Source organism: Rana temporaria, chromosome 4, assembly GCF_905171775.1.
Source record: "Rana temporaria chromosome 4, aRanTem1.1, whole genome shotgun sequence".
NCBI classification, from domain to species: domain Eukaryota; kingdom Metazoa; phylum Chordata; class Amphibia; order Anura; family Ranidae; genus Rana; species Rana temporaria.
In genome coordinates, this window is record NC_053492.1 from 156,766,642 (window position 1) to 156,782,589 (window position 15,948).

At 43.2% G+C, this 15,948-nt stretch overlaps 1 protein-coding gene across 2 annotated transcripts in view; it reads left to right on the plus strand.

The window, feature by feature from the left end:
* Nucleotides 1-15,948, plus strand: part of RSRC1 (arginine and serine rich coiled-coil 1) — a 486,535-nt gene that overhangs the window by 86,628 nt on the left and 383,959 nt on the right. For both annotated transcript variants that reach the window (XM_040349251.1, XM_040349250.1), the window contains exon 4: nt 5,516-5,686. In XM_040349251.1, coding sequence (XP_040205185.1) covers nt 5,516-5,686 — 171 coding nt within the window. The remainder of the gene's footprint in view (nt 1-5,515; nt 5,687-15,948) is intronic.

Here is a 15,948-nt window from a genome sequence, read left to right on the forward strand (position 1 = left end):
GTGTTACATTATTTATTTCACAACCTGGCTAGGTGTTGATTGAATAAAGACAGACAGGGGTTTTGGTCTGCCACATAGGGAAGATATTGGAGAACCTTCATTATCTGATGGGAGGCTCGAAGAAGGGTGCGAGCCAAGCATCTGTGTGTTCTGTAAGTCCCGACATGAGAAGCAGATTGGAACATAATGACTCTTTCACAGAATTTTTGTAACATATGGGCCTATCTGGATCTGAGAAGGCTTTGAAGATCTTTCAACTTGACTAAGTGACTTAACCTTTGCCATAGTGGTGGGTCTTTTTTCGGCAACCCACTTTTCAATTAATCTGTTCTACTTTTTTATTAATAAATTACCAGATATATCGTTTTGTAGTATATTAAATCATTTTAACACGGTTCTCTTTAGTTTAATGCACTATATTATTTATACTCAGTTTATAATGTAGTTTAACTGTTAAACATATTCTAAAGACTTGTTTTTAATTTGTTTCAGATCTTTTAAGATGCATTTAGGGAAGTTTCAATTTCAATTTTTGTGGAGTTTTTTTTTTTTTTGGTTTAATTTGTATTTTATTTTCTTAGTGGAAAGCATATACGGTCTAAAAAAGTTTAGTACATATTTATGATGTTGGCTCTTGATCTAGACAGAGTATGTCAAAAACATGATTGGGGCGTTCTGTTGCTTTCTAAGTCCAGCTTCCTTTCTGTTCATTGCAGATCACAGACTAATGGGTAATGCAGATGGAAAAAGTATTCATTGTTTTAAAAAAAAAAAAATAAAATAAAAATGAACAAGTTTAACCAATGTGCTTAATTGGGAGGGTTTATAATTTGCCATATTTGTTTTCACTTCTTTTCATCTTTTTCTAGTAAAGGTTTACAGTATCTCACAAAAGTGAGTACACCCCTCAAGTTTTTGTAAAGCTTATATTTATATCTTTTCATGTGACAACACTGAAGAAATTACACTTTGCTACAGTGTAAAGTAGTGAGTGTACAGCTTGTATAACAGTTTAAATTTGTTGTCCCCTCAAAATAACTCAACACACAGCCATTAATGTCTAAACCGCTGGCAACAGAAGTGAGTACACCCCTAAGTGAAAATGTCCAAAGTTTCAATATTTTGTGTAGTCACCATTATTTTCCAGCACTGCCTTAACCCTCTTGGGCACAGAGTTCACCAGAGCTTCACAGATTGCCACTGGAGTCCTTCTCCACTCCTCCATGATGACATCACGGAGCTGGTGGATGTTAGAGACCTTGTGCTCCTTCACCTTCTGTTTGAGGATGCCCCACAGATGCTCAACAGGGTTTAGGTCTGGAGAAATGCTTGGCCAGTCCATCATCTTTACCCTCAGCTTCTTTAGCAAGGCAGTGGTTGTGTTTGGGGTCGTTATCATTTTGGAATACTGCCCTGCGCCCAATCTCCGAAGGGAGGGGATCATGCTCTGCATCAGTATGTCACAGTACATGTTGACATTCATATGGTTCCCTCCAATGAACTGTAGCTCCCCATTGCCAGCAGCACTCATGCAGCCCCAGACCATGACACTCCCACCACCATGTTTGACTGTAGGCAAGACACACTTGTCTTTTGTGCGCCTCACCGGGTTTCTGCCACACACACTTGACACCATCTGAACCAAATAAGTTTGTTGGTCTCATCAGACCACAGGATATGGTTCCAGTTATCCATGTCCTTAGTCTGCTTGTCTTCAGCGAACTGTTTGTGGGCCGCCTTGTGCATCATCTTTAGAAGACGCTTCCTTCTGGGATGACAACCATGCGGACTAATTTGATGCAGTGTGCGGCGTATGGTCTGAGCACTGACAGGCTGACCCACCACCCCTTCAACCTCTGCAGCAATGCTGGCAGAAGTCATATGTCTATTTCCCAAAGACAACCTCTGGATATGACACTGAGCATGTGCACTCAACTTCTTTGTTCGACCATGGCGAGGCTTGTTCCGAATGGAAATCTGACATCTTTGCACTTATCAGTGGAACAGGAGATCAGCGAGATTCCTCTAATGAGTACATCTGTTTCTGTGACAACTGTCCAAGAGGAGATTTGATCTCTCCCTTCGAGAAATTTCCTCTTCCTGTTTTTTGGGAGAGGAGTTGAAAAGAAATCTTCCAAATGGGAATCTTTCTTGGCCATCAGCTAATGATGTTATTAATTGATCCTATACATCCGGGATATGTAAGTCCCATCATGCCTTTGCCTCTGGGTATCATGCTTGTGGCTGCCAGTCTTGCTATGCCTCATAGGACTTGTAGTTTTGCAACAGCTGGAGGTCTGCTAATTGCATATCCCTGCTATACATGCTAAAAACCTCAGCTTAGCTGATTTAAAGGGGTTCAGGGTTTAAAAACCAAAAAATAAAACAAACAAACAAACATGTTATACTTACCTGCTCTGTGCAAGTGTTTTGCACAGAGGGGCCCGATCCTCCTCCTCTTCTAGGGTCCCTCAGCGGTGCTCCTGGCTCCTCTTCTCAAGTGCCCAGTCGGAAGAGTGCTCTCCTTCATGGACACCCATGCGGGCGTGCTCCAGTGTCCTGCTTCTGCGTCTGTTCACACAGAAAGCAGCATTCGGCCCGACGCCTGCCTCATTGGATTGACAGCAGTGGGAGCCAATGGCTGTGCTGCTATAAATCTATGAAATCAGGACAAAAGACACCAGCCAGAGCTGGTGTGCTCATTCTCTTCATGAGAAATGCAGAGATCAGGTGAGTATAATGGGGGCTCGGGGGCGCTGCTGAGTGACAATAGGTTTTTCACCTTAGTGCATAGAATGCATTATGGTGAAAAAACACAAGGGTTTACAACCCCTTTAAGCATGTATATATGTTATAATATGGTAGCTTAACATTACACAATTGTCAAGTGTATGCAGCCCAGGGGCTTTTTATGAAATCAGTGGGCCTGTGTGCAAGATCATACCTTGGACCCCATTGTTTGATAAAAAAAATATATATAGTGTGCTGATGAGTGGGCATGGTTTTCATTGTAGCTGGGTTGTTGCAAGGGTAATAAAAACTTAAGACACCATTGGGTGGCTGAAGGTAGCAGAGCAATAACGCGGCACGTGTTGGGTGTTGCCAAATTCTGTTAATGGTGGGAGGGGCCTAAAGAGGAGTGGTTAAATAAAACAAAAGCCTTCTTGAACCCATTAATGTGTCACAGGTAGGAGTCTCGGACATGTAGAAATCTCAGCACAATAATTCTTTCAAAAATTAAACACTACCTATGATTTTGTGTACACTGGATATAGACAGAGAGCTAACACTTTATCTGAGCCTACCTTATAGAAGAACTTCATTAAAGCGGATCTCCGCACTTACCTGTCCTGGAGTTCAGTGACATTGGCAGCAGTGGACGAGCGATCACTCATCACTCTGCTGCCCCCACCGCCATCCTCGATGAGGGAATCGGGAAGTGAAGCGTTCCGGCTTCACTGCCCGATTCCCTACGACGCATGCGCGAGTCGCGCAGCGCCGTCCTCACTGGTTCCTGTTGTGTTCTGGGAGCCGAGTGTTTCCCAGAACACAGCGGGCAGGGATGGGAAGTGACATACTCCCCGCAGAGAGGTCTCCCCGAAGTGGGTGCAAATACCTGGGGTTCTGATGAACGGAAGTTCCACTTTAGGGTGGTTCTCCGCTATATATATATATATATATATATATATATATATATATATATATATATATATATATATATATATATATATATATATATATATATATATATATATATATATATATATATATATATATATATATATATATATATATATATATATATATATATATATATATATATATATATTAGAGTCTGTTAAGCTGGTTGTAGACATTAGTTTCTTTGGGGCGGAAAAAAATAAAAATAAATTACCAGATACCTCCATCCACACCAATTGGGTGGACGGAGTAATCCCTCCTGCCAAATTGCCTGGCCTCAGTACAATCCTTCTCTAAGTTCACTGTGTCTCCAATACAATATTCCCTCCAGATCAGTCTGTCCACCAATACAATATCCCCCCCAGATCAGTCTGTCCCCCAGTACATTATCCCCCTGATAAGTCTGTCCCCAAGTACAATATTCCCCCCCAGATTGGTCTGACCACAAGTACATCCCCCCCCCCAGAGGTTAGTCTGTGCCCAGTACAATATTCCCCTAGTTAATTTTGTGCCCAGTGCAACCCCCCCCCCCGTTAACTAAGTGCCCACTACAATCATCCAGGTCAGGGGACAGACCCAATGTGTCACAAGGTTACCAGGAACAGTGCTGGAATGTAAACTGAGCTGCACTTGCACAGCTCAGTGTACATACTAAAGAGGACTGTGAGCAGGCAGGTAGGTTCATTTTAATGCAAGAGACACCGTGCATGTTTTTTTTTCTGCAATGAAACGCTAGCCTGCTCAGTTTTTAAAAGGGAGACTTTTGTTCCGATATAAGACCTGTAGATTGAAAGTTATGTGTGTGTTTCTTTCCCTCGTTCAAATTTGTTTGTTCAGAACAGTGTATTTGCAATAACATTCTAGCTCTAGACTGTATTAACACCTATGCATTCTTGGAATGCAAACAGAAATGTGTTTTTTTTTCCCCTGCATTTGCTGAAACATGCGAAAAATGGGGGAAAAAAGCAAATTTATGCTTGCAGTGCTTTATTTTGTAATGGCACCTAATACGTGGGTAGTAGTCACATGAAAAACACACCTTGCAAAAATGCCCCTGGCTCACTGCCAAAAAAAAAAAAAGGTGCAGTGGAGAGGTTAGCTGCTATACTATATGTGACCACTACCAGGTGAATTCACGGTCAGTTTACTTATTACACACATTTCAAGGATGCCAATTAACATTTCCGCCTCAACTCTGAGGTATTTCCTATGCTAATTACTGTATGCTCTTAGCTACCCAACTGTATGCTCTTGGATATCTGCTAATACTGTTTTGTCATTGTAGTTTACTTACAAGTTGCTCAAGGTGTATTTCCAAGCATACCAAAAATATTTTGAAAACCTATTTCTTACCTTTCTATGGGCTTGTTTTTGAAGTAGGTCTTGGGCAGATTGTAAGCTACTCTGAACAATTTAAAATGAGAGGGGAAACGGACAACGGACTGAGTCTCCACTTGTTAACACTGCAAAAGACCAACTTCTAGATCTTAAACCCCTTGTTAGGGTAGACCATTTGCAAATCTGGTTTACAACTGATAATGAGATCTACTAGCACAGACATGGTTTATTAAAGTAAACATTAACTCTCCAGCTTCTCTACACAACAGTTTTGTAGCTTTGAGAAAATAACATTTTAAGTTATGCTATGTAAATGGAAATGTGGAACAACATAAAACTTTTCACTGCAAAAGTGGAAATGCACTTTAGACATTATAATAATGAATATAAAGTACAGGTAGTGCACAATTACCACAAGGATTGTTCAAGGAAGAAATAATTTATGAACTATTCCAAAGCATTGACTTAAATAACTTGTTCGTTCTGGTTTAAACAGATCTCGATCCAGACACCGCCAAAGATCTCGCAGCCGTAGTAGTGAACGATCCAGTCGGAGAAAATCCCGAAGCAAGTCGTATGATCGAGAAAGAGGAAAAGGCAGATATAAGGGCAAAACAAGAGGGAATGAGAGAGGCAAAGAAAAGGAATCCAAGGTTTCGAAACCTGGGTAAGTCTTATACTTTAATGGTAATGGAACTGGTTTGTGATGTAAAGGAAGGCTGAGCTTTAAATTATACGTGAACCCTCATCTTGCAAAACAGCCCATTCAGTTAAAAATGCAAATGAAACGCAAAACATTTGTGTATACATATGAAAAAAATATATTTCTACTCCCAAGAGAGCAGACGTTTTTTTAAGCCCAGTGTGCATTGAGCCTATAAGTAGTATGAAGGATAAAATAAATGATAACATGCCTTGCAGCTGCACATTTTGCAGTTGGTAGTAGTGTCTATGGGAGAGAGATTGCATAACACCGACTCAAGGGATAATTCTCACTATTTAAAAAGAAACAATCTGGTACTGTAAATAATAAGGGGTAACATAGTTGATTATACCATTAATATACCATTGTGACAAGTTCATTAAGGCTTAACTCCAGCCTTGATTTCTGTCTTGCATGGTTGTACAGGCTCCTCTTTTTGCACTGTATTTGATTACCGTACTTTGATTTCACTGCACACTGTATGCTTCTCCCAGAGTTTTTTCAGAAACCGCAGAAAGTCATATAGGTCCCCCCTCATTTCTTAGTGGATAAAATCCAACCTTTCTGTCACTGACCAGCTTCTTTCATTCATTGGACATTCGTTATTTCAATAACTAAGGCTCATCATCAAATGTGGACATTACCTAGGGTAGTCTGCATGCAAATTTAGTCAGCCTAGGAACACTCACTCATCCATCATTCATCAAACTTGTGGTCTGCAGAAAGTCAAAAGGAAGGACAGGAGATATGGCTCCAAGCAGAAAGTTACAAGCAGTGGGGGCTCAATAGTTACCCCAGTTCCAGGCAGAGAGTGACAGGTGGTAAGTGAGCACAGTAGTATGGCCGTGGCTCTAGTGTAGGCCTTTCATGCAGTGCTGTGTGAATAAGGGAGACAATATTAGAGCGGGATACAGCGGGTAAATTAAGTATTGAGCGTGTCACCATTTCTTTAGCGTACATCACGGGACACAGAGCGGCATATTCATTACTATATGGGTTATATGGAGTACCTTCAGGTGATGGACACTGGCAATCTCAAACAGGAAGTGCCCCTCCCTATATAACCCCCTCCCATAGGAGGAGTACCTCAGTTTTTACGCCAGTGTCTTAGGTGTTGGTCATGGTTTAGCTTGCCTCCACATCCTTGGGATTAAGGTGGGCTAACCGGTTCTGTCCAAAGGCCTCAGCGCTAAAGTGGTCAGTAACCGGACCCCAAACCAATGGGGTATAGCCCATAATGCTTTCTTTTCAAAGAGCTGGACCCTGGAACTTAGAAACCTTTGGGGGCCTAATGTTTCTGTTGCCAGAGTGCTATATGGGCCCAGGACAGTGGATCCTTCATAGGAACCCAGGGCCTGAAGGTCAATGCCCCACAGAGATGGGGGAAGATTGGGCCTCTTGCTTTGCAAAGTCCTGCGGCATGAAGCAGGTAAGTGAGGGGAAACTTGCGGAACTTGGTTCTTAGCAGGTTTTTCTGGGGGGTTCACAGGGGACATGCCTATAGTTATGCGCTGCATCTGGCAAGTAAGTCACATGTCTTATAGATAGGATGGCTTTATGTGTTATTTCCCCATAAAAGGTGACCTCCCTGGTAGTATTTAAAAGCATTGAGAGGCTGTGTGTGTGTGTTCATGAGAGCTGTGCTTACCTGCAAGCCTCCAGGCGATTGCTGCATAGGTTCTTCCTCCTAGCCTGGATGACAGGCAAACGCTGACCTCCTCGTGGCCTACCTTTCCTCCCACCCCCCCCCCCCCCGTCGGCGGGCGCGCGCGCGTCCCCGTGTTAAGGGCGCAATTTCGCGCCGTTAGCTGAGGGGGGAAGGGCGGGCCAGTAGGTTTAAGGAAGGGGCGGCCCTTCCATTCGTTCCCAGCTCAGTATATGCTGGAACTGAGGAGGAAGAGACCAGAGCGGCAGCACGGGGCGCCGAGGACACACAGTGGCCAAAAAGGAATACTACAGCCTTAAAGACTGTTCTGAAGCCTAGAGATAGGCTGTTCGCTTTTTCTCAGCAGTTTTTTCTTTGGCAATACTACTAAGGGGGACAGAATGTTTTTTCTCTCTTTGGTTTAAAAAAAAAAAAAAAGAAAGAAAACTTAAAAGTAGAGAAGGCATTTTTTGTCTCCCGAAAGGGTTTTGGGGTAATATTTATTTATAAATTCCAAACACCGTTAAAGTTAGCGGGCGTACCTCGGTATTGTACCATGGCATCTGGTTCTGAGGGTACAAGAGGTGGGGATTCCCCCAGAGAGTCTGAGGTCTCGGACAAAGTTATGCCGCTGCTTTCCCGAGAGGGAGCCTTAGTGGGACCATCGGGATCTGGGGCTGGAGCTGGCACGGGTCAGTCCAACCCTAGGGTGGTCACGGACGAGGTACTATCCACCTCCTTAAAGGAGATGGAAAAAAGAATGGAAAAAATGATAGCCAAGGCTATGCGGGGCAGAAAACGGAATAGATCTCCGTCGCCCGAGCGTGGACCCTCAGAGGAGGAGGTCCTTTCCGCAGGGGAATTGGACAACCTCTTGGACAAGGACCAAGCAGGTTCGGGGATCGAGGACCCGGATACGGAGGAGTCTGGAGCAGACTCCCAAGGGGAGAGCTGGTGGGTTCAAGCCTTAACGGACTTGGTCCATAGAGCATTTAACTTGCCAGTACCAGATCTCCAAGTATCGACGGTTTCAGCTTTGGGCTCACTAAGAGCGCCTCAAAACAACGCAGTTTTTCCGATCCATCCTCTACTAGAGGAAGTTATGTTCCAAGATTGGACCAAGCCAGATAGAATCTTTTTACCACCTAAAAGATTCTCTGCCTTATATCCTATGGAAAAGAAATTTTCCAAGAGATGGGCAACCCCGGCGGTGGACGCAGCCATCTCATGTGTTAACAAATCTTTAACATGCCCTGTAGAAAACATACAGGTGTTCAAGGATCCGGTTGATAAACGCTTGGAAACGCTACTAAAAAAGCTCCTTCACCACTGCAGGGGCAGTAGTGCAGCCAGCTGTGGCTGCGATTGGGGTTGCACAAGTGTTATCGGATCAAACTAAGCAGATGCTTAAACTTATTCCTGCCCAGCAGGCAGAAGAATTTTCGGATGTCCCTAGGGCCATACGCTTTACGGTAGACGCAATTAAGGATTCTATCCAGCAAGCGTCATTTTTGTCGCTATCCCTTATCCATATGAGAAGACTCTTATGGTTAAAGAGCTGGGAGGCAGAGCCCCCATGCAAGAAGCTCCTGGTAGGGTTCCCCTTCCATGGAGAACGACTCTTCGGAGAAGACCTGGATAAATACATTCAGACCATTTCAAGCGGCAAAAGTACTCTTTTGCCAACCAAGAAAAAGTTTCGAGGACCTGCGTTTAAACGACAGTACTCCCCTGGGCAGGGGCCCTCTAATACCAAACAGTATCGACGGCCTCCTGCAAGATCAAACTTTAACTTTAACAACAAATCGCAGGGACAGGCCGCCGGAGGCAAGAAGCAGTGGTTTCGCAAACCAGCAAAACCAGCCCCCAAGCCGGCCTTATGAAGGGGCGCCCCCACCCCCGAGGGTGGGGGGAAGGCTGCGCCTCTTCTCAGAAGTTTGGGAGGCCAGCATTACCGACAGATGGGTACGGTCTTCCGTGGCTACAGGCTACAAACTAGACTTTCTAAAGTTTCCTCCTCCTCATTTCCAGGAGTCAAGGGTACCAAACGATCCGAGGAAGGGAGCCGCATTAATGGCGGCATTGAATCTTCTACTCTCCCAGGAGGTAATAGTAGAGGTACCAGTCCAAGAACAAGGGCTGGGTTTCTACTCCAACCTATTTATCATCCCAAAGCCCAACGGCGATGTCAGGCCAATCTTGGACTTAAAGATGGTAAATACATACCTAAAGGTCCGCTCGTTTCGGATGGAATCCGTGCGGTCAGCAGCTGCCACACTCCAGAAGGACGACTTCATGGCATCCATAGACATAAAGGATGCCTATCTTCATGTTCCAATTTATCAGCCACATCAAAGATTTCTACGCTTTATGGTGGCTTCGCGTCATTACCAATTCGTGGCGCTTCCTTTTGGGTTGGCTACGGCCCCCCGGGTGTTCACGAAGGTCCTAGCCCCAATCCTAGCCAAACTAAGGATCCAAGGGGTCACGATCCTAGCATACCTGGACGACCTCCTAGTCATAGATCACTCGTCTCCTGGCCTGGAACGAGCAGTGGCCCTCACGGTTCAATACCTCGAGAGGTTCGGCTGGGTCCTAAATCGAGAAAAGTCAGTATTCCAGCCCACAAGGCAGTTGGAATATCTCGGCATGAGGTTAGACACAGAACAACAAAGGGTGTTTCTACCTCTGATAAAGGTCAAAGCCATCAAGGAGTTAATCCTATTGGTTCTAAGCAAGAGAGAACCAACTATTCGCCTATGTATGCGGTTACTAGGCAAGATGGTGGCCACATTCGAGGCGGTACCATACGCCCAGAGCCACACTCGCATCCTGCAGGCAGCCATCCTGTCAGCATGGAGCAGGAGGCCACAGGCCTTGGATATCCCTTTGCCGCTCTCATCAAGAGTCCGACAAAGTCTGTGTTGGTGGTTAGACCCTCAGAATCTACTGAAGGGGAAGTCTTGCAGCCCAGTGGCTTGGAAGATAGTAACCACAGACGCCAGCCTGACAGGCTGGGGAGCAATTTTGGACGGTTGCACTCGCCAGGGTACTTGGGCAAAGCCAGAGAAGCAGTTGCCCATCAACATCTTGGAGCTCAGAGCGGCTCGACTAGCCCTCAGGGCTTGGACGTCCAAATTGCAGGGGTTCCCGGTGAGAATTCAATCAGACAATGCCACGGCCGTGGCATACATAAATCACCAAGGGGGAACCAAGAGTCAAGCCGCTCAGAGAGAGGTGAACTTGATTCTCCTGTGGGCAGAGGCTCATGTGCCCTGCATATCGGCAATATTCATTCCAGGAGTGGACAACCTTCAGGCGGATAAAGGACTGGCATTAAGCACAATCAAAGGACAGATTTCTGCTTTGTCAGTATGGTTTCAGCGGCCGCTGGCCACCCACTCGCTGGTTAAGACCTTCCTTCAAGGGGTCTTACGTATTAATCCTCCAGTTAAATCCCCACTTTGCCCGTGGGATTTAAATCTTGTTCTGTCAAGTTTACAGAAACAACCTTTTGAGCCGTTGGCTGAAATTCCTTTGGTTTTACTGACAAGGAAGTTAGTATTTTTGGTTGCCATAGTTTCCGCCAGAAGAGTATCGGAACTGGCAGCCTTATCCTGTAAGGAACCATATCTTATGTTTCATAAGGACAAGGTCGTTCTCCGCCCTCATCCTTCCTTCCTACCAAAGGTTATATCCAGTTTTCATCTAAACCAGGATTTGGTATTACCATCCTTCTTTCCTAAACCTACTTCCAGAAAGGAAGGGTTGCTGCATACCTTGGATATTGTCAGGGCCATGAAGGCCTATCTTAAAGCTACAGAGAAGATCCGGAAAACAGATGTGTTGTTCATTTTACCGGATGGGCCCAAGAAGGGGCAGGCAGCTGCAAAATCCACCATCTCAAGGTGGATTAAACAGTTAATCACTCAGGCCTACGGCTTGAAGGGGTTGCCTCCTCCGTTATCATTAAAGGCTCATTCTACTAGGGCCATGGGCGCCTCCTGGGCAGCACACCACCAGATCTCTATGGCTCAAGTTTGCAAGGCGGCAACCTGGTCTTCTGTCCACACGTTTACAAAATTCTACCAGTTGGACGTAAGAAGGAATACTGATACAGCCTTTGGGCAGGCAGTGCTGCAGGCTGCAGTTTGAGACCCTCGGATTCCGGGGGCTCCCTTTTGAGTTAAATTTAAAATTTTAAATTATTTTTCTCAACTAAGTTGGATTTATTATGATTTGAGTATATCTCTAAATTAAATCCTTTTGTCTTGGGAAGATGTTCTCCCTCCCCTCATTGTAAGCATTGCTTTGGGACATCCCATATAGTAATGAATATGCCGCTCTGTGTCCCGTGATGTACGATAAAGAAAAAGAGAATCCCCACCTGTTTATTTGCTAGCCCATCATAAGTGTGTAGTGATAAGAACTATATGATTATGTATCCATTGTATAAGATATGTTAACCTTCTGTGAACCTTACCATAAAAGAAAAATAAAATAAAAGATTTAAATATGAAAAAAAAAGAAAAAGAGATTTTTAATACAGCTTACCTGTAAAATCTTTTTCTTGGAGTACATCACGGGACACAGAGCTCCCACCCCTCTTTTGGGGACCATTTTGGGAGGCATACTGCTTGCTACAAAACTGAGGTACTCCTCCTATGGGAGGGGGTTATATAGGGAGGGGCACTTCCTGTTTGAGATTGCCAGTGTCCATCACCTGAAGGTACTCCATATAACCCATATAGTAATGAATATGCCGCTCTGTGTCCCGTGATGTACTCCAAGAAAAAGATTTTACAGGTAAGCTGTATTAAAAATCTCTTTTTTCTAGGTAAATATATTTCTAAAGGTGCTGATGACATGACATTTTCACCACGTGTCAGTAACAACCCATGCATACAAAGAGACCAAGCCAAATAATTTCAGAAATGAAGTTTTGGAAATACATGGAATGACACAGGGAAAAAGGTATTGAACAAGCTAACTGAAGTTTGTTTAATACTTTGTACAAAATTCTTTGTTGGTAATGATAGCTTCAAGATGCCTCCTGTATGGAGAAACTATGGAGAAACGGCTGGAGGTGGGATGGTCGCATGCATTGCTCAGGTGTGATTTTGGTCCATTCTTCTGCACAGGACGGTCTTCAATTCTTGAAGGTTCTTAGGGCCTCTTCTATGAACTCTGATCTTTGGTTCTTTCCATAGATTTTCTATTGGATTTAAGTCGGGTGATTAGCTGGGCCATTCTAGCAGTTTTATTTTCTTTCTTTGAAACCAAATGAGTTTCCTTGGCTTTGTGTTTAGGATCATTGTCTTGCTGAAATGTCTACCCTCGTTTTCATCTTCATCATCCTGGTAGATGGCAGCAAATTTTCATCAAGAATGTCTTGGAACATTTTTCATAGAAAAATAGTGACATATTTAATACTTTTTACCTGCTGTATATGTGAAGGTGGTGGGCAGGCAGGAAGAAATTTTGAAGGTGGAGTTCAGTAAATTTGAGCTGAAGAAGAAGGTGGGCAAAAAAAATGCAGTATTAGACAACAAAGCTATATAACATTTTGGCCAATTGCTACTTGTATATGTAAATTTGCAACCCGCATATTAGGGTGCAGCTGTCTTTTGGTCCACTTCGACTTGTATTCCACATGCCTATGTTGCACTGTTGATTATATGATGATTATTTTATTTTTATACCCTTGTATATGCAACTTCAATTGCAGTAGTGAATGTAATTAGTTCCCACCTGAGATCAGTTATAATGGACATTTCTTATGAATGTTTAAATGCAAGAAGATTCGGTCAAGGTTTTGAGAAGGAACTGTGATATTGTAGCAAGGCTTCTTGAATAAGCAGTACACTGAAATGGATTTTGGAAAGCAAGACCGGTACTTGTTAAACATAATCTGTCATCGGTATTAAAAATGCAGGAAGTATAAAGTGCAGCCAAATTAAGGTGCCTGCACACACCAGCTTCCCAAACCGTTCCCATCTTGACCGATTCCTGGGCCATTCTGACCGATAAGCTTTTGGCACTTCCTTTGTCAGAATGGTATTCGAGGCTGCTGCAGGTATGTGTTTCTTGCACTCTACCTCCAGCAGTTTTTTGTTTAACATTTTTTATTTCATATTCTCTTTAATTCAAAGTCAGATTGTGAAAAAATTAGCTATACCTTCAAATTAATAAAGTGAAAGAAAATGTAAGGGCATAACTGCGTTGGAATGCATATTGAAGAAAGTCACTGTAGATTGTGACATACAGATGACCAGTTACTGTATAAAAATGCAAATAGTACCTAAAGTGTCCCTGTAGAAATGTAAAACTGATTGTAGTCAGGTGAGTCTGACATGTGGGGAATATCTGTCCAGACCTGTCTCGTCTACACAGACAGACCTCCGGGCAAGACCTGTATCAGAGAGTTGAAGATTGTAGAGAGACAGGATTATTCGGCATCCAAACAGACAATTGTGTATGGGAGTAGGGAACAGGTCCAGTCTGACGAATGATGGAATATGTGTCTTTTACCTTGTAAAACAACCATTTCTCTTTTTTCTAAATGATCACATAATCTAAGTTTTTGGCTGCATAAGGGGCTTAAAGAGCTGGGAGTTGAGAAACCACAGTATACTAAACTTCCCAGTGAATAGCTGTGCAGGAGGGCATGTCAGCACAAATCTGAATATTGTAGAAAAGGCAAGTTGTTCATCCAGCAGAGCCACAAAACTCACCACACAAGGTTGAATGTGTTCTCATGCCTAACAAGGTCAGTTTGAAATAGGAAAGCAGAGGGACTGTCAATGGACACCCAAGTATTTCACACAGAGGAAGCTATACAAGGAGAACAGGATACTTTTTAACACAAGTACGGAGTACAACTGGTGTATATCAGGAATATTGGGCTAACATTTTCTTTAAGCAGATAAGCTGAGAATCGGGCACTTCTATCTCAAGGAGGAAAGATGGTGTTCAGCCACTAATGAATCAGCGACCAGTGGCAGTACAGTACATATACTGCTACGGGGTGGCTGCTATACGCATATGACGTTGCCTGTTTCAGGCTCATGGTCCCACCCACCTACTCCCCTGTGATTTGACAGAGCAGGGGACCGTCAGAAGATCACATCTTTGCCATCTTATGACCTTGTCCCGGTACTGGGTGGGTATGCAGGGACTTTCTAACCTCTATTAGAGGGTGCTTGCTTTATCATTTCTTATTTTTTATTTAAGTAAAAGTTTAAAGGTGAGCACCTTATTTTTAACAGCTGCTCTTTTGCACGTTTATTGGTCAGTGGGATAGACCCTTTTACCCCGCCTTAATGGCGGGTTAGCAAGAAAAATGTTTGTTAGGGCATCTATGTATGCATATATGAATTCATGGAGCTTTAGCTATACCTAAGCAGGGTTTACCCTTGGACCCTAAAGGAAGGCTTGTACACACTATAAGAACATCGGGCGAACATTTTCATCCAAAGATTTTTTTCGTATCGTGCGTACGTGGCTATTGACAGCCGATTCCGAATTTTTGTACGAAAATTCCCAAAGGGACAAACACCAAAATTTCTCTTGTACGAGAAGAGAACAAACGATTTTCATTTAATGTGTACCATTTTTATACGATTTTCATACAAGAAAAATCAGAAAAGGAAGATTGTGCATGATCAGAAACAATAAACAACAAAAAAGGCTTTATCCTATGAGAATTTTGTTTTCGAATTTTCGTTTATCGGTTCTGATTTGCTGTGGAAAATCATTTGCCGATTGTGTATCCCACTTTAGCCCTAGAAAGGTATGCTGACACAGCACCAAAAGTGGTAGGTCAAAGTGCAATATAGACACATTAACTCTCTGAATAGGCTATCTGCATTTGCTACTGTTATTTTGTCAGAATAGGATGGTTTACTGTGATGGCTATTTGCCATAGAAGGACCTGTAGCATTGGGCAGCATGAGGTGCTCCTTTTTAAATGTTTTTTAGCTGTAACAAAAATGGAGGATCCAACTGTTGCCTAAAAGACTGAGTGAGATTTGTCTATGCCAACTGTCACTATACCACTGACGCATTATGAAACAGATGAAAGAAAATAGAAATAAATACACAAATCAGTTTTAGAACAGTTAAAAAATAGAAAAACATTATCCCCCTAAAATTATGCACAAATTTATACCAAAAAATGTGCAAAAAATGTGAATGATATTTACAGTGTAGAGCAGTGAGCACTATTGTGAAACCACCAGCAATACAATTAAGGGGTTTGTAAAGTCAGGTCTTTAATCTTAATCCATTCTATGGATTAAGATTAAAAACCACCTGTGGGCAGCAGCCCCCCTAATACTTACCTGATCCCCCTCTCTATCCAGCAGTGTCCACGAATGCCTCAGCTGTCAATCAAACTCAGTTAGCCAATCAGAAGTGAGAGGGGGCATGGGCCGAATGGCAGCTCCATGTCTGAATGGATATTCAGACACATCGGACCGTTTTGCAGCCACCTAGGTCACTTTTACATGAAAGCCAATCAACGACTTAAACAAATAACACAATGCTCATGGCTGCAGCAGCATCTGAGAGCTTGCTTTTA